This window comes from Prunus mume, linkage group LG3, assembly GCF_029339155.1.
Source record: "Prunus mume cultivar Tortuosa linkage group LG3, ASM2933915v1, whole genome shotgun sequence".
Taxonomy (NCBI): Eukaryota; Viridiplantae; Streptophyta; class Magnoliopsida; order Rosales; family Rosaceae; genus Prunus; species Prunus mume.
Window position 1 is genome coordinate 14358988 of NC_142700.1, and position 17140 is coordinate 14376127.

The 17140-nt window shown below is 36.1% G+C and overlaps 4 protein-coding genes and 1 pseudogene across 4 annotated transcripts; 3 read left to right on the forward strand and 2 right to left on the reverse strand.

The window, feature by feature from the left end:
- Positions 1-329: 329 nt before the first annotated feature.
- LOC103326257 (phytohormone-binding protein CSBP-like) lies at positions 330-2673 on the forward strand. The gene is made up of 2 exons (XM_008228465.3): positions 330-594; positions 2096-2673. Exons 1-2 carry the CDS (start codon positions 411-413, stop codon positions 2377-2379), a joined length of 468 nt encoding a protein of 155 aa, XP_008226687.1. The 5' UTR covers positions 330-410; the 3' UTR covers positions 2380-2673.
- Positions 2674-4530: 1857 nt separating this feature from the next.
- Positions 4531-5453, forward strand: LOC148918813 (phytohormone-binding protein CSBP-like). Its single transcript, XM_089049189.1, is given in 3 exon segments — positions 4531-4671; positions 4673-4748; positions 4963-5453. Coding segments are annotated over 3 exon segments (465 nt in total). The 5' UTR covers positions 4531-4566; the 3' UTR covers positions 5247-5453.
- A 315-nt stretch (positions 5454-5768) lies between these two features.
- On the reverse strand, positions 5769-7990 carry LOC148918814 (uncharacterized; annotated as a pseudogene).
- Positions 7991-8152: 162 nt separating this feature from the next.
- LDL2 (LSD1-like2) lies at positions 8153-11572 on the forward strand. The gene is made up of 2 exons (XM_008228466.3): positions 8153-10155; positions 10292-11572. The coding sequence occupies exons 1-2, from the start codon at positions 8622-8624 to the stop codon at positions 11002-11004; spliced, it is 2247 nt and encodes a 748-aa protein (XP_008226688.2). The 5' UTR covers positions 8153-8621; the 3' UTR covers positions 11005-11572.
- A 40-nt stretch (positions 11573-11612) lies between these two features.
- LOC103326259 (protein ULTRAPETALA 2-like) lies at positions 11613-13335 on the reverse strand. The gene is made up of 3 exons (XM_008228468.3): positions 13053-13335; positions 12289-12640; positions 11613-11988 (listed from the first exon to the last, which is right to left on the reverse strand). Exons 1-3 carry the CDS (start codon positions 13240-13242, stop codon positions 11814-11816), a joined length of 717 nt encoding a protein of 238 aa, XP_008226690.1. The 5' UTR covers positions 13243-13335; the 3' UTR covers positions 11613-11813.
- Between the last annotated feature and the right edge of the window lie 3805 nt (positions 13336-17140).

Genomic DNA, 17140 nt, shown 5'->3' on the forward strand with positions numbered 1-17140 from the left:
TTATGTGACATATGGATTTCAAAATTTTCTTCATGGATTTCTCTGCAAGAATAAACTTCTGTAGTACGGTAATTGCATCAGAGCTTTTGGTTTTAGCATCTGAGTGGTACAATAATTACAATATCATAGCATTTTTCTGGTCTAAACAATATCATAATCTTTGCCTCCAAATGTTTAATATTAGTGAAACCAATAGGATTAGGGGGGACCATTTTCGTCACCATGTAGTTTGGTATGAACTCAATGTCACACACTGGACTTATTGAACGACAGATGTTGGATTTAGTGGATAAAAGATGCTCCTGAACTTTTATAAATACTACTAATCTCACTCACCATGTACATAAAATCCCAGTTATATTTTCCAAAGCTCCATACCTAAAAGATTTTCGAGGTTCGGAGAGCTAGCCATGGCTGTCAAAGAGAAAAAGGATCAAAAAACAGTTGGTGTTGGAGTTGAAGCCCTGTGGAGAGCTATGGCCAAGGATACAGTTACTGTTATACCAAAGATAATGCCTAGTATTGTGCGCAGTATTGAAGTGATTGAGGGAGATGGTGGCCTTGGTTCTGTTTTGCTCCTCAATCTAGGCGATCGTGAGTACCGAAATTTTCTTTCTGCAATTGAAAGGTGGAATTTGATTAAATCAAGGATAGAATATCTCAGTTTTAGTTCGTGGAAAGAACTTATATTTCTACTAGCCCCTTAGCACATGCGTGAATGTGCCAATTGGTTTTATTTTATTTATTATATATTTTTTATAATAATTTTTTTAAAAAAAAAAAAAAGAATTAAGAAAAGATAATATGGGAGTTATGTTCCTATAAAAGTAAGATATATTATCTGATTTTGTTTTTAATTTTAATTTTTTTAATATAAAAAAATGTGAATTTACCATATTATCCTCATTTAATTAATAATTTCAATTATTTATGTTTGAAATAACCAATGATATTTTCTGGTATTTTGAATGTTTCACCAATTCTCTGTCTTTTGCTTTATATATATAGATATGGAAAATTTTAAGATAAATTTATAATAAAACTCATTTCTTGCATTGAATGTATATATAAACACTGAAATTTATAAATTGAAGAAACAAACCCAAAAAAAGTCAACTTTAATTTTGTTTAAAATTTGAATTATGTGTGAAATACTATTATTATCCTCACATTATGATTTTTAGAAGAAAAAAAAAATAGTGATGTCATTGTTGTAAATTTTAGGTTTTTCAAAGCTTGTATGATATATGTAGTCTGTTTGAAAAGCTAAATGGGTTTATTGATGTTTCTACTCACATATATCACAGCCCTTGATGGGTTGGAGAGAGAGAGAGAGATGGTAGCTGGTATGGCAGCTTGTGTGTGGTGCTAGGGTATGGGATGTCAATGGATCAGAATTTGATCCGGATTCGATATAATTAATAGGACATGGATTTTTTGAGAGAGAGAGAGAGAGAGATGGTAGCTGGTATGGCAGCTTGTGTAGTGTTGGTATCGGCTGTCAAGAGATCATATTTTGATCCGGATCCGATATAATTAATAGGAAATAGATTTGGTGGCATAATTCGATAACATGATTATGTTTCGAATCCATTCATAAATACAATGAACTTTTGTAAATAAATAAAACTATTTAAAACTATTTGCATGTATGACATAAAAGAATTTGGACCGGGTTATCGGATAATTCAACAAATCAGATATATATCTAGTTGTGAATGATCCGTTAGATTTTTGGATCTGATCGAGTTAAATTATTTTGAAATCGGATCTAATCGAATTTTATGTGCTCCGCTCCATCTCCGACCCATTTACATGTCTAATATGGGTGGCGGGGGACAAGGGTGGGGAGGGGAAGTTATCTTGTGAACCTCATTTTTTAATTTTTAATTGGATTTTTAGATTTTTTAAAAGTTACTAGTTTTTTATTATTTTTTATTATTAGGATGGTCTAAATGTTGCGAAATGCAGGTACATGCACAACCTCTAAATGTAGAGGTTCGGGATCCAACAAGTTGTTACATGTTTTTAAACAATAAGATGATGTTAATAGAAGTTTCTTCTTCTTTTCTTTTTTCTGAAACAAAAATGCCAGATCATGTAGAGTCCAAGAGAAAACAGACAGAAAAGATTGTGGAACTTGATGACTCTGAGTATCGATTTGCACTGAAAGTATTGGAAGGGCCGGCGCTAACACTGCGCAATTTTTCTGCATTGACAACTTCTTTCCAACTAAGCAAAATCGGAGAGCAGGAGACCTTGGTTGATATGAAAGTGGTGTATGAGACTGAAAAGGAGGAAGCTAATACCGGAGATATAGCATTGCAGCCTGCGATTTCTTACATTCAGTTCCTGGAGAAATATGTATTGGAATCATAGTGGGAGAGCTTAGCATCATCCTAGTACTGAAATGTGTTTGATCAGTTCAATCTAACTAGCTGAGTTAGGTTCATCTTGTCAGATTAAATAAGAGTGGACTTACCTTGAGCTAGCAAATAAGGTTTTTATTGTGAATAAATGGTAGCAGATGCAAAGTTGCTGCTGGTATCAGAAATTTAGCATCTCCTTGATTTGGATGATGCAGTGTTGTGGGCAGTAACAGTTTCATGAATTGTTGTGTTGTGCAGCCTCCCTACTTTCTTTTTATTGAATGAGACTTCTTTTGGTTGATAAGATTAATATTCAAATAGATTCATTGTACTCATGGTCTAAAATATCGATGAGATCGGAAATATCGGTGGTCCAAAAACATAGAAATTTCAATGGAAATATCGGATATTATCGATATCGATAAAAATTGAATAAAAACCACGGAAATTGTAAGAAAAACTTGGAAATTTTTATTGAAACTTTGGAGAATGTTTATTAGTCAATTATCTATTAGTTTATTAAAAAAAAATTAGAAGAAAATGCATTACATGATGGATTTAACTGATTTAAGTTGATTATACAGCAAGCTGGCAAATACTGTGAGTGTAGAAAATATGTAGAAATTAATGAAAAAAAGATTAAACACACCATAATCATTTATATATAATGATTTACTACAATATTTTACACTTTATACATTACATGGTAAGATACATGAGTGGCTTAGTACTACATAGAGTTCCTATAAGGTTTAAATGTTTCACTATTTTCATCATCTTTATGTGTAGAGTAAGTGTATTGTGAAGAGTATTCATCAAATGATAAATCCCCAAAATAGTTTTGCATGTAATTGTTAACATGCCACCCATATAAATATAAATATTTTACCATATTATTACTAAAACATAAGTGATATATGGTGGTTAAGGTGTTGGAGGAGTAAAATAGGAAATGTTCAAATTCCCTTTGTGTTTTTTTTTTTTTTTTTTCTTCTTCTTTTTCCTTTTTTTGTTCATTTACATCGATATTTTTGATATTTTAGCGATATTACACCGATATTTTGACAAAAAATTGCTGAAGTATGAGCGAAATTATCGACATCGATATTTTCCGATATTATCGTCGATATTTATACGATATGTACATGGATATATTCCGAAATATCCGTGATTCAAAAAAACTGAAATATCCTCGATATTTCGTCGATATTATAGATATTTCAGACTATAATTGTACTTGATCATTAATATTAAATTTATAATGTTACATTGTGTTTAGTCATTTCAAATCCAATACCAATACTTTGTATGTGATATTTTTATGATTCTTCCAACCCATACAAGCTTATAGTCAAAATCCGAAATCATAATTTACCTTCAAATTAAGAAACCAACATAACATAACATATATAGTCTATCTTGTTATGGATATTATCAAATGTGTGCAATAAGATTCAGGGAAATTATGGTAGTTAGAAAGGGGTTATAGAAAAGTTATTTTCCAAAGTGATTCTCTCCATATCATTTAAGCTTTCGACTGGCTAAGGTCACTGAGTTTTGCCCATGTATGTCACATTTTTATTTGGATGACTCTCTTTACGGTGCGTTTGGATGAGAAAATTTAAAAGTAATAAGGAATTAATAAATGATGAAATTTAAAATGACTGAAATTATAATGTTCTAAAATTTGTGAAGTTTCTTGTTTAGCTTATGGTTTAAACACGAAATTTAATGTTTATCATCTAGGAATTTTAGAAATGACAATTATTTAGATATAATTTATAGATTTCTTTGTGTTTTTTTAATTCATACACGAGAATTGGTTTATGTCAATTTAGAAATTCTGATTTTTGTCAAAATCTCAAGTTTATTTCCCTCATCCAAACACACCAAACAGTCTATCCTTTGTACTATGTATTCCTCTTGATCTAATAAAATTCTATCACATTTTTATAAAAAGAAGAAAAAAGGAGAATTACCTAACTTTCATATACTTTATAAGGAATGCCATATGTAAATGAGCATCTGTCCTTACAGAAACTAACCAATTGTGAAAGAAAACGGCATCTCGCATGCCAGTTTGTCATCATATGCAAAAGATGCTGCGTTTCCACTTGAAAATCATTTGTATATTTATGGCCAAGGTTATATCAGTCGATTATCTCTCTCTTTCTCTCAAAAACTACATTTGAGAGCCATGGTTAAGGAAATTAAAACTGAAGCAAAAGTAAGTGTTGGGATTGAAGCCTTGTGGAAAGCTTTGGCAAAAGATGTGGCATTTGTGACACCAAAAGTCATCCCAATATTTGGTCAAGAATGCCGAAGTGACAGAAGGAGATGGTGGCATTGGCACAGTCTTCCTCTTCAATTTTGGCTCCGGTAAGTCCCCAACTCTTTTTGACACTTTAAAATTTCAATATTTGAATATGAACTTCTCTGCCAACAGGGTCTAGCCCATGGTCACGGGTTCAAGAAAATCCCCCTCCCCCTTTTCCAACTTTGGCAACAAAAATAAAAAGCTTCTTCCTCCACCATATGACATGCAAAAATGAATTTTATGTTTTCCTTTTCTTTTGTGAACAATGTTGTTCAGATGTACCAAAGATGAGTTATCAGAAGGAAAAGATTGTGGAGCTTGATGAGGCTGTGCATAAAATTGGGCTGCAGGTCATAGAAGGAGGACACTTGAACTTTGGGTTTTCTTCATACAAAACAACCTTCCAACTCACTCCAATTCAGGAAGAGGAGACCATGGTCAGTGTTGAGGTCACTTATGAGTCTGAAGTTGAAGATAGTAGCATGCCATCAAAGACAGCAAAGTCTGTTTTAGCTTTCATAAGGAGCTTAGAATGTTATTTGTTGAATGGTGCTATCTAGGATTCTGACATTGTTTTTGTTTGAATGCACCATGAGATGAGTCCTAGTCAACTCAAAATGGGCTTTGACTGTTTCTGTTCTACATTTTGATGAGCAAATCTGGGCCATTTTATTGAGCTGGAGAAGCCCCTAGTTATATGTTTGCTAGTGTAATCATCTTATAATGGACAAGCACAAGTGGTAGAAGGAAAGAGTAGGAAGCTTATACTGAATTCCAGGCCGGAAAATTAAAGTCTTGCGTAATACGATACACATTGCCAATTAATTTTGGATTAGATGATGCAATTCTATTATATAAAAAAACACATTGAGAAAGATCAAACTTCTAATCTAGTGTACAATGTTAGTAAACATGGAACAAATCGCTTTCTATCCTCACAGTAATCAGTTATTGGTGAAAGCAAAAGGCATCTATCATGCCACCAACAGTGTCCTTGTGTGCAAAAGATGCTTTCCACTAATCAAAATACTATCTGCATATCTATGACCTGGTTTTATCAGTCCAAAGTTCTCATCCCTTTCTCAAAAGTTACATTTGGGAGCCATGATTAAGGAAATTTTAAGGGACACAATAACACTGTTCCTGCTTGATATTCTCTCAACTTTAACATCTTTTTCTGGAAAGTACCAAGTGGAGAGATAGGCTTCTTCTAAGACTACATCGTTTCCATTGTAGGTGGTCAATTTTGTTGTCCCAAGTACCCACTTTGGTGGCTTATACAGAGAAACTGTGAGAGCTGAAAAGCATTCCCAGGGCTTGAATCCAAGTGTAGTCGCGGGTTCGATCCGCTGGCCTGTGGCCACTGAAGCGACCATTGATCTGGAGGTTTCTGTCTGAGACTAAGCTGAACTGTTGGTTGTTCTTGCCATGGAAATAGAAAACAATGCCATCACCACCAATGAAGCGGGGATCATAGCATGCTGATCCAGGGCTATCGCAGTTTAGCTTACGGTCCAAAATATCGAACACTTCATTAAGTTTGTATTCATTAACAGAAAGAATTATCAAAGAGCATGATTTCCATGGATTCACACCCAGTCCTAGATGAAACTATAGGGCAGATAAAAATACAAAAAATGTCTCTTTCATTTTAAAACAAAATGCCAAATAATGCGTCTCTGTATATAAAACAAACTCATTTCTGAGTAACGTTCTTTTGCCATATATCTTGGACTACATATTAAAGGGTAAAAAAAAAAGGCTACTTCATAACTAATGATCTGAATTGATAATCTAATGATATAACATGTCAAACTGTGTGACAAGAGAACATGTAAGAGAAAGAGGCATTCTTGTGATAAGTATATAAATTTTGAGTACACTAACACAAACAAAATGAACAAAATGATATGAAGGAAAAAATGAGATCTTATGTTTGCATTGGGCCTTGCAAATAGGTGAATCACAGTCAACATAGCATCGGCTTGCTGGGTTGGTACAGTGGAGAGAAGTGTATGCTTTAGCTTGAAATGCTGCACCTGCAACAAATACAAATACTAGGACAATGATTAATGTGGAACTGCTTCTTAAGACATCTAAAGTTCTTAATAGGTTAGAAGAATTCCAAACAAGGCCTTATGAAGCAGCTGATAGATGTAGCTACTTAACTGGTTTTTCCCTTGCTATTTATAAGTTTTTTCTTCTGTATTTAATTCTGCTTTACAGTTTCGATGCTTATTTTCGAAGCTTGGGGTAGAATCAAATCTCTGTAACTGGAATTAGAAGTATGAACATGGGCTTTGCTGGTTAGTTTCCTATTTTGACGATACGTGCAACATGTTCACATATATAGAAGAGGGATATGCCTTCAAAATACAAATTTGATCACCTCCTGGTTTGCTTGCAGATGATGAAGGATTGGACTTTTGGAATTAAAATTAGCCATGAGTATCTGCATGTACATACAGAAGGTATTGCCTCCCCGTTAGTTCTTCGATTGTGCCTGAGCCTTGTTTTTCTTGGGAAGTAGCAATTTAATTAGACAATCCTCAAAATAACTGAGTTGTACAGTAATATTCTCTTGAAGAGCTATACACGTGGTCTACATATCCTTCTTACGGTTATACTAGATGATGATTTGTTCCTCCATTGCAATCTTTCCGCATAATGCAGCTAGGTGGATTCGTAGGAATGAATTGGCTAAGTAAAGGGTTCGGAAGTCCGAGAAAGAGGTGAAGCGAGTGTGTTAAAAGTGGCGTGTAATAAGTCAACGGGGTCTAAACTAGTGGAAAAAAGTCTTGACTTGTAGATCAATGGTCTCAAGTTTGAATCCTCATGACACATTTGTCGTGTGTGTGAATAGCTCCTCTCTCCTTATAGTTTAGACTTTGACTTTGACTTGTATGAAAAACAAATGGTAGCACGTAATAATATACTTTGATTGTCTAGGAAATTGATATTTTCCTATAAAAATAACTTCCTTAGTTCATTGTAGTAATTTTAAAAATAGATTTGTAGACGTGAGTTAAGCCAGTTGGTTAAGGAAGTGTGTGCTCCTTGCACTCATAGTTATATTCTCTTTTCCGTACAATAAAGTAGTTTAAAATACCGCTTTGTTAAAATCAAAGATCATTGCCATTTTATTTGGAAAAAAATTAATAGATGTCGAGAATCGAGAGATAGAAATTTGGTGTCAACAAAATTCCTTAAGAAAAAAGTGAGAAGAATTTACTTTCAGGAGCTCTCTTGGTAGGCCACTTCAGGCCCTAAACACCTCGTTAGCGGAGCTTTACTTTTTTGACATTTCGGGGTACTGCACGTCCAAGGCCCACCACCATCCCTTCATTTCCCTCCAATCCCATTCAGTTAACTCGTATCCAGACCTTTCGTGCTCGCACCAGAAAAACCCTAACTCCTACTGAAAATTACCCGCTTGCGATTCAACTCCGTCCAACCAGGTGAGTCGCCCTTCACTCCCAATCCTGCAAGAGCCTTTTGCTCAAACTTCTTGTGTATATTACACACGCTGTCCACTCAAATTCTGACTGCAAAATCGGAAATTAGGCCACAAATTTAGATTTAGTTTAATTTCTGCTGTCACTCTGAGTGATGGAAGCTGTGAGTTTCTTGGGGTAAATTACAGATTGGAGTTAGAAATAACATGGGTTTTGTGGCAAGTGTTGATATATGTGAATTTGATGTTCAATTTGTGTGTAAAGATGATCAAAGTCTCAATGATTGATACGAGAATCCGTAAAAGTATTGATAATGGGTTGTGACGTAATTGTTAGAGATGATATACCCGTTTGATATTTTGCTTAAGATGATATACGGGTGGCGTTCAAGAAATGCGGGATTGTGTTCTTGATTTGTTTCTGAGCTGACTTATTGATTTGGGTTAAGAAGCTGTCACTGAGAGAACACGGTATAGGGTAATGGAGACACCAGGTGCAGCTGGTTCTGTTACTAAGCGGTCTCTAAGGAAGAAAGCGGGTTTGCGAAATTATGATGAGAATTTGATGGATGATTTCATAGAGAAGCATTTGGGTGGTACTTTGAAGAAAAGGAATAGAACCAAGGAGGATTTGGAGAAAGAGACCGAAATTGAGGCCATGATAGCATTGTCCCTTGGATTCCCCATTGATGAGCTGCTTGAGGAGGAAAAGAAAGCTGGGGTGGTCAGTGAGTTGGGCGGGAAGCAGCAGAATGATTATATTGTTGTGAGGAATCATATTTTAGCAAGGTGGAGGGGTAATGTGCAAGTTTGGCTTTCAAAAGGACAGATTAAAGAAACTGTGAGTGGTGATTATGAGCATTTGATATCTTCAGCTTACGACTTTCTTTTGTATAATGGATACATTAATTTTGGGGTTGCACCATCATTTGTGGCTAGTATGCCAGAGGAGGCAACCGAAGGGTCTGTCATTATTGTTGGTGCGGGACTTGCTGGGCTAGCGGCTGCAAGGCAGCTTCTGTCATTGGGTTTCAAGGTGGCTGTTTTAGAAGGTAGGAATCGACCTGGTGGAAGAGTTTACACCCAAAAGATGGGGCGGGATGACAAATTTTCTGCAGTGGATCTTGGCGGCAGTGTCATTACTGGCATCCATGCTAATCCTCTTGGAGTTCTGGCCAGGCAACTTTCCATTCCGCTTCATAAGGTCAGAGATAAGTGTCCTCTGTACAAGCCTGATGGGACACCTGTTGATAAGGACATTGATTCTAAGATTGAAGTCATCTTTAATAAGTTGCTTGACAAAGTCATGGAACTCAGACAAACTATGGGTGGGTTTGGAAATGATGTATCTTTGGGTTCAGTTTTGGAGACACTGAGGCAGTTGTATGGTGTTGGTAGAAGTACTGAGGAGAGGCAACTTCTTGATTGGCATCTGGCAAATTTGGAATATGCAAATGCTGGATGTCTATCAAATCTCTCAGCTACTTATTGGGATCAGGATGATCCTTATGAGATGGGTGGGGACCACTGCTTTCTTGCTGGAGGTAATTGGAGATTGATAAAAGCATTGTGTGAAGGGGTTCCCATATTCTATGGAAAGACTGTCAATACCATTACTTATGGAGATGAAGGGGTTGAAGTTATTGCTGGGGACCAAGTGTTTCGAGGGGATATGGTCCTATGCACTGTTCCTCTTGGAGTTCTGAAAAAGGGGGCTATCAGATTTGAACCTCAGTTGCCCCCAAAAAAGATTGCAGCAATTGAAAGGTTGGGATTTGGGCTGCTGAACAAAGTAGCTATGGTTTTTCCTCATGTTTTCTGGGGAGAAGACCTGGATACTTTTGGATGTCTAAATGAGCATGGCCATAAACGTGGAGAGTTCTTTCTGTTCTATGGATACCATACTGTATCTGGAGGTCCGGTTCTCATTGCACTGGTGGCTGGAGAAGCTGCACAAACATTTGAAAGCACAGAGCCGACCATATTGCTCCATCGAGTTTTAAGCGTCCTCAGAGGTATGTATTATTTGTGGTTGCCTTCTTCTCATGTCTTTGTGTCTTGACGCTTGGGGTGACCTTAGAAAGCTTCCATCTGGGTCTAGTCTACCTTCTTGTCTTATAGATTTGTTTTATTTGTATTTCCTCCCTTCAGGTATATATACTCCTAAGGGGATTGATGTGCCTCGGCCGATACAAACCATATGTACAAGATGGGGTGGTGATCCCCTTTCCTATGGTTCATATTCTCATGTTAGAGTACAGTCCTCTGGCAATGACTACGATTTACTAGCAGAAAATGTTGGAAACCGGCTGTTCTTTGCAGGTGAGGCTACAAATAGGCAACATCCTGCTACTATGCATGGGGCCTTTCTGAGTGGCCTGAGAGAGGCTTCGTGCATATATCGCGCCACAAGACGTAACCAAAATAATCTGAGGAAAGTCATGCAAAAGAATGTTGGACCAAGCAATGATATGCTGGAAGATTTATTCAAGAGGCCCGATTTAGCATTTGGGAATTTTTCGTTTGTATTTGATCCTTCAACAGAAGATCCAAAATCAGTAGGGCTTATGAGAGTTGGTGTTGGGAGTAGTGAAGACAGTTATAAACAAGAGTTACCAAACAACTTCCAACATTCCTTAACCATACCCTTGCAGCTTTATACAGTCATATCTCGTGAGCAAGCATGTGGGTTAGAACTGGTGGCGGGAGGAGATGAAAATAGGTTATCATATTTGGTAAAAGATTTTGGCTTGAAGCTGATGGGACCTAGTGCCCTGGGAACTGTAGGTAACTCCTTGACAGTTAGCATTGCTAATGCTAGAAGAGGCAGGGGAAGGAATCGCACGTCTGCTGGACGCCAGTAGGTTGCTTACAGTTCCAAGGGACTAAACGTTGCCTTTATTTTAAGTTGCACACCTTTTGTATATCATTGAGCCATGTAGGTAATTCATTAGCTTCAAGAGAAATTGATCCCTTGGAGTTGAACTGGGAAAGCCCATTTTGTCTCTGTAGAACATGTCTTAGCTGATCTTGACCCGGGGTAGCGGCTAACTACAAAGTCAGCCATTCATGCGGCTGTGAAATTTTTGATTAGGTTGAAGACCTTGTACACGCATCCCACATCAATACAGGGAGCAAAATATCCATAGGCATTTGAAGTCAATCCAATCTTTTTGAATGCCATGTATACTCATCTGTTCATAAACACTGATGTAGAAGGTTCGTTGTACGTGTAGGCCGGTTGGCCTGACGATACGTTTCATCCTGTATATGCGTGTGTGTCGAAGCATTGATGAGCTTGAGAGGTTCACTCAACCCTCAAAATGATGATGGCAAAACGTTTGTTGTAAATCATCTGACTTTGAGAGCCTGTAAGTAGCTTCATCAAAACTAAAATAGTAGTGAATGCTATTCTCACCCTTCCAACTTCAAGTACTTTCTATGCATCCACTTATTTTCTTCACCTCTAAAAATAAAGTATTAAACGCAATATAGTCAAAACAAACTCAACAGCATGAATATAAGTATCAGAAAAAAAGAAAAAACCATACCATTGGCATAAAAGGCCATCTTGTTCTGAAATCAAAGGAAATTTTAGAAGATCCAAAATTACTACTCGAATAAAATTCACGAAATCTCGAACAAGGAGGGATGAGATGAGATTGAGATGGGCTCATGGTTGGGCATTCTGCATGAAATCAACACAGATGCGGCAGTCGCAGTCCAAGTAGCGGCATCTGAGGCACCCAAGACACACACAACATGTGCAACCCTTGCATGTTGATGTACGAGGACAACCCCTACAGCTTTTTCGACTTGCTCTTTCTTCTTCATCACCGCATTTTATTCTGAAACATGGAAAAACAAAGTCATTTAATTATAGTGCAATATAATGTCTAGAAATATTAACATATGTCCAACGGTGGAGTCACGTGCAGGACTATGGTGGTCATGCCATCCAACCTACGTGTGGTCCTTGTGAATTTAAAGACATTTCTATCATTTCATGAAAGAATTTGCAAAAGATTTATGTAATAGCCTACTAAGCTATTCAAACTCCGCCTCTGATTAAAGAAAGAAACATGAAAATAAATCAAACAGTGTGCATATAAAACTGAAAGTGAAGATGAGGAGATAGAGGAACTCACTTGTCGCATGGATGATCAGAGCATTTCCACTTCTTATTCATGGAGGCATAATGGAAGGCTTTGCACTCTTGTTTCGTTCGCAGGCGAAACCTGCGTTCTTTCTTACACTTGGAGCAAAGTAGAAATTCATCCCTGTGAAAAGTCCCTCTACGCCGACTGCTTGAACCCAATTTGCCTTCATTGGAGGCATGCTTGTAATATCTCATCAGCCCTGATTTCCAAAGTGGGACTTTCTTGCCCTTGATTGTTACCCAAATATTGCTCTTCCACTTTCTAGGTCCCCCTTCTTTCTCCCTTGAATGCTTCTCGAATTCCTCTGGTGTCAATTTGCCAATTTCTTCTAACACCCCCACTGCATTAATTCGTATATAGCTTAATTAGCTCTCAGAGAATACACCAACAATGTAAACTTTATCAAGTTAGTCGTATGACATGCAGCCTCGTAAAACCATAAGTGTAGGAAATACAAATTAATTCGAGATTTCGAGATATTCGAAATAGAACATCCTGCAACCAAAGTTCTAATACCATGTTACACAATAAAATTTGAAGGGCTTAGTGGGTTCATGGATGGATCCATGGCTTTAGAAAAAAGAACTTTATAAGTTTCCATGGCTTTAGGAAATAAGCTGATAAGCACAAGCAACACATTCAAAGGAAGAAAGTGCCAAGAAAAATAAAAAATAAAGTTAGCATAAATTAGAAAATAGCCATACCTTTACATGAAAACTATAGAATTAAGTTGTATTTAGAGCAAGTAGTACCTTCCTCGCACGTTGAAGGTGCAGAGCATTCACAATTTATTTGGAATTGGCCGGTGGAAGAAATCTTAAGCTTGCCGACTTGATCTCCATATTTCTTGCTTGTGCAACCACAAATCACTTCAACGTAATTTGGCCCTCGCACCAGCTCATGTATGTTCTCCAGTTGCTTAATATCTTCATCTCTGAACATTATTTCATTGCTCTCATCTTTAATCCCAATGTTGTGTCTGGCAGCTGATGATCGAGATCTCCTTGCACCTGTTACTCAAAAAAAAAAAAAAAAAAACTAATTCAATGAAAAGAATTATAGATGCTCTGGATAATTTGTATAAAAATTAAACAACAAAAAACTCATTAGAAATAGCATGTAGATTTTTGTGCAATATTAATTAGCACCAGCATTTATTGGGAAACTTTTTATGGCAGGGTTTTGTGTTCAAAACCTTGTCAAATTGTAATGAACCCGAAATGCACTCATCAAGGACATCTAAACAACCATGCAGAGGTAGAAAAACGTGGAGAAGAGAAGATGTATGAGAGAGAGAGAGAGAGAGAGAGAGAGAGAGAGAGATAGAGGTGGCTAAGGTGCATGTTGACAAATGTATGAGGGTTTGCTATATATGTAAGGCTTATTAGAATGGTTTCCACAAATGCTAATGATGGGAGATCAAGAGAGAGAGAGGTGCTAAGGTGCATATGTTGACAGATACTGCACCATGATCCCTTTGTTGGTTTTGGTTAATGGTACCTGAAAATCCACATCGCTATACACACATCCTTTTTCTATTAAAACCAAAACCCAAAAAAGAGAGAGAGAGAAAGAGAAAGGAAGAAGAAAGAAGAGAGAAACAAGTACCATATATATAGCATTATTTCAGGACTGTGAATATGGTGCATTGCAACAGGTGATAATAAATTGTGATACCATTCTCAACAGGTGAGTTAATATATAAAATAAAACTATAAAACTTAAAATGAGCTTGCTTAATAATAACCAAATAAAGACCTGTTTGGATGTGCATAAAAGTTTTGAATAAAAACTTGAGTATTCTTGCATATATATATCCAAGCTGAAGTGCTCCTAGTAAAAACATCCAAGGAAACATTTAAAAAATAAACAAATTTTTCCATCCAAACATTACAAAATTAAAGTGTGTTTTCACTAAACTTGAAGTGCTTTTACACTGTGAAGAACACTCCAAAACTGATCCATAATTAATTATTGAAATCGCGCATAATCTTGAGTTTAAATATCATTAGATTATAATTGTTGAATCAAAGAAAGAAAAATATACTAAGTTATTATTTAACATATGCGATCTCAGATAGACACACATAATATTCGTCGAGGTAATTCGACTCTCAAAACATTAAATGCTAGCTCGAATTTATTAGATCAAGAAATAGTATTATAGCAAATAATGCGAGATCATAAACTAAAAATATCAATTTAGCTGAAAAAATTATTTGATTATCCTAATATCTCATACCTAAGATGGGGCAAAATTAGGGTATGTGTATTGATCAATTATCGTAGTGAAAGAAACAGTTAATAAGTACTAGCTAGGTGTGTGGGAAAGCAAACAGGAAAATAATCACATCGCCCTGAAAAACAACTATAGATAATATAGATAAAAACATCACAACGAATTCTTACCCCAAAAAAAAAAAAAAACTTGGTCTAGGCCAAAGGCATGCACTTTAAAACACGACCATGGATTAATAGATCATATGATTATACATGCATGAAATTTCATCTTCAACAATGATAGAGCACAAAAATTAAAACATGAAAACATGAATAGATCAGAGAGTTACCTCGAGCCATTTCAGCTGTTGTCTGCAGTCATCTGTAAATCAGAGTTACCTCAGACCATCTTATCTATGATTCTCTCTAAGATTGTTTGGGTATAAAAAGCCTATGTAAAGCTGTTCTTTTCCGTCACTGTCGATGCTTGGCTTAGTGGTTGGTGCTCAAGAGCCAAAATACACAAATGGAGAGAAGAATTGAAGCCCTTGCACATGTATATAACAACAATTAATTTCATATCTATGAGATGACCAATATATGCTCTCATAGCCAGGATAGTACAACAAATTTACACACTTTTCTAAGTGTACATAAATGGACAAATGAAAAGAGGAATTACTTATATGTGTCGCACCATACGATACACGCTCTACGTGGACAAGTTATATATGTTAGATAAGTCTTAAGAAAATGAGAAATATTTTGAAAAAATGAAAATTAAATAACTCCCAATCATTTCTCATCACGTGTAATGTTTTTCATAATAGTTCATGTGCTTGAATACTCCTAATCAAAATTGAAATATAAGGTAAGTAGTAGTACTTTTAACCTGGTCATCAAAACCCTAGCCTCCTTTCTTTTTCTCAAACTCTTTTGTTGTGTTCCAGGGAAGGGGGGAGGAGGCCACTCCTCCTCCTCTTCCCTCTCTCTCTTTTCCTTACTTCCCCACTTATTTTCTCATCTCCCATATACTAGATTTGGGGTTTTAATTATGGGGAGATTACTTGTGTCTAGATCTGCTTGGATTTGTGGTTTCGCTGGTTGGTGTCTTAGTTGTAAGGTGAATGACTACAATCTCGGTGTGTTCTTTGTCTCTATGGTGGTGGTGACGTTTGTGGTGGCAATGGCAACAACGACAGTAGTGGCTCTTTAGTTTTTGGTTGTTTGTTTGAAGTTTTCTTATTTTGTAATAATTGCATCAACTCTTTGTGAGTTGGGTCCACTCTTGGTGAGTTGGATATTTGATTGTTTTTTGGTCTCTACTTGTATTTTGTACTTGTGAGAGTTAAAAGTTGTAGTTGTATAAGTAGATTTAGGCGATGTGATTCATGGCTGGTTTGTTTAGGCATGCGACTTTCATGACAAAATTTCTCTGGCCTTTTGTAGCATGTATCTGGATTAACCCTATATGGTTACTATGTTTCCATATTTGTATTACCCCTTTGTGGGCATTTGTATTTACCTTTGTGGCTGATGGTCGTTGTGCCTAATTTATGAATACAATTATTGCTTCTCTCAAAAATAAAAAAATAAAAAATGGTCATCAATGCCAACAAAGAATATCAAACAATTTTTTTGTCATTGACCAACTTGGAAAACCAAAAGAACATATGGCATTGCCTAATATACTATGTTGGTTAAGACCTGTAGACTAGACTGACCAAGTGGGAAAAAAAAAAACCTCTCTCGTAGTGCATATATAATTTTCATTTTGTTAATGCCACTCTGTAACAATATTTGTTACTGTTACTCAGTAACTTTGGACAAGCACAGACGTAAACATAAGATCTACACAAATGTCTTCTATTACATACTGCATGTGAGAGTTAAATGCACAAATCTCGAAGCTAAAAATAACAAGCACCTTGCAAAGCATGTGGAACCTACAAGTGAAGGTGAAAAGAAAGAAGAGTAATGAAGGTCTTCGTGTTTAGCCTACGAGATAGGTGCAACAATGCAGTTGAAACATTTACTTCTGAAGTAAATAAATACAATTCCACTCCTATATTCAGTGATATTCTCATACTTCGTTTATTTTACAATAACACCCAAAAAGTTTAAGCTTTTGTTTGTCATCCATAAGCCAAGGAGGGTCATCCTCCAGCCAAAAGAGAAAAGACATATCTCGCAAACTAAAACAAGCTTAGCATATGAGTCATCTTATTTCATTCCCTCGGAACATGCATAATAGAATGGTCATCGAAACTGTGAAATTCTATAACGAGGCCTCCATATATGGACTTTAAAAGCAGATCACACATCTCTGGAAATGTGTATTTGATAGTGAAAAAATTTGATAAGATCAAAATTCCAACGTCTAGAAATTAAATTCTCATTTAAAGACCATATATATCAACCTTATTATAGAACGACTCCACCGAAACTGTGCATAAACTCTCGCACATCATTTACAAGACCACCTTTCTCTAACAACCAAATTTGAAGTCCACAAGAAAGTAGCGCGCATGGATTTTTTTTCATTAAAAAAAATTTGGTTGAAACTTATTTTAATCATTAGTTTTTCTCATAATAAAAGTGTTAATATCATTATAGGTTT

Coding starts and splice junctions, on each gene's coding strand:
- LOC103326257 (XM_008228465.3), top strand. CDS start 411: ATGGCTGTCAAAGAGAAAAAGGATCAAAAAACAGTTGGTGTTGGAGTT. Junction 595..2,095: donor GCTCCTCAATCTAGGCGATC/GTGAGTACCGAA, acceptor CAAAAATGCCAG/ATCATGTAGAGTCCAAGAGA.
- LDL2 (XM_008228466.3), top strand. CDS start 8,622: ATGGAGACACCAGGTGCAGCTGGTTCTGTTACTAAGCGGTCTCTAAGG. Junction 10,156..10,291: donor AGTTTTAAGCGTCCTCAGAG/GTATGTATTATT, acceptor TCCTCCCTTCAG/GTATATATACTCCTAAGGGG.
- LOC103326259 (XM_008228468.3), bottom strand. CDS start 13,242: ATGTTCAGAGATGAAGATATTAAGCAACTGGAGAACATACATGAGCTG. Junction 12,641..13,052: donor ACCTTCAACGTGCGAGGAAG/GTACTACTTGCT, acceptor GAATTAATGCAG/TGGGGGTGTTAGAAGAAATT. Junction 11,989..12,288: donor TCTGATCATCCATGCGACAA/GTGAGTTCCTCT, acceptor TCCATGTTTCAG/AATAAAATGCGGTGATGAAG.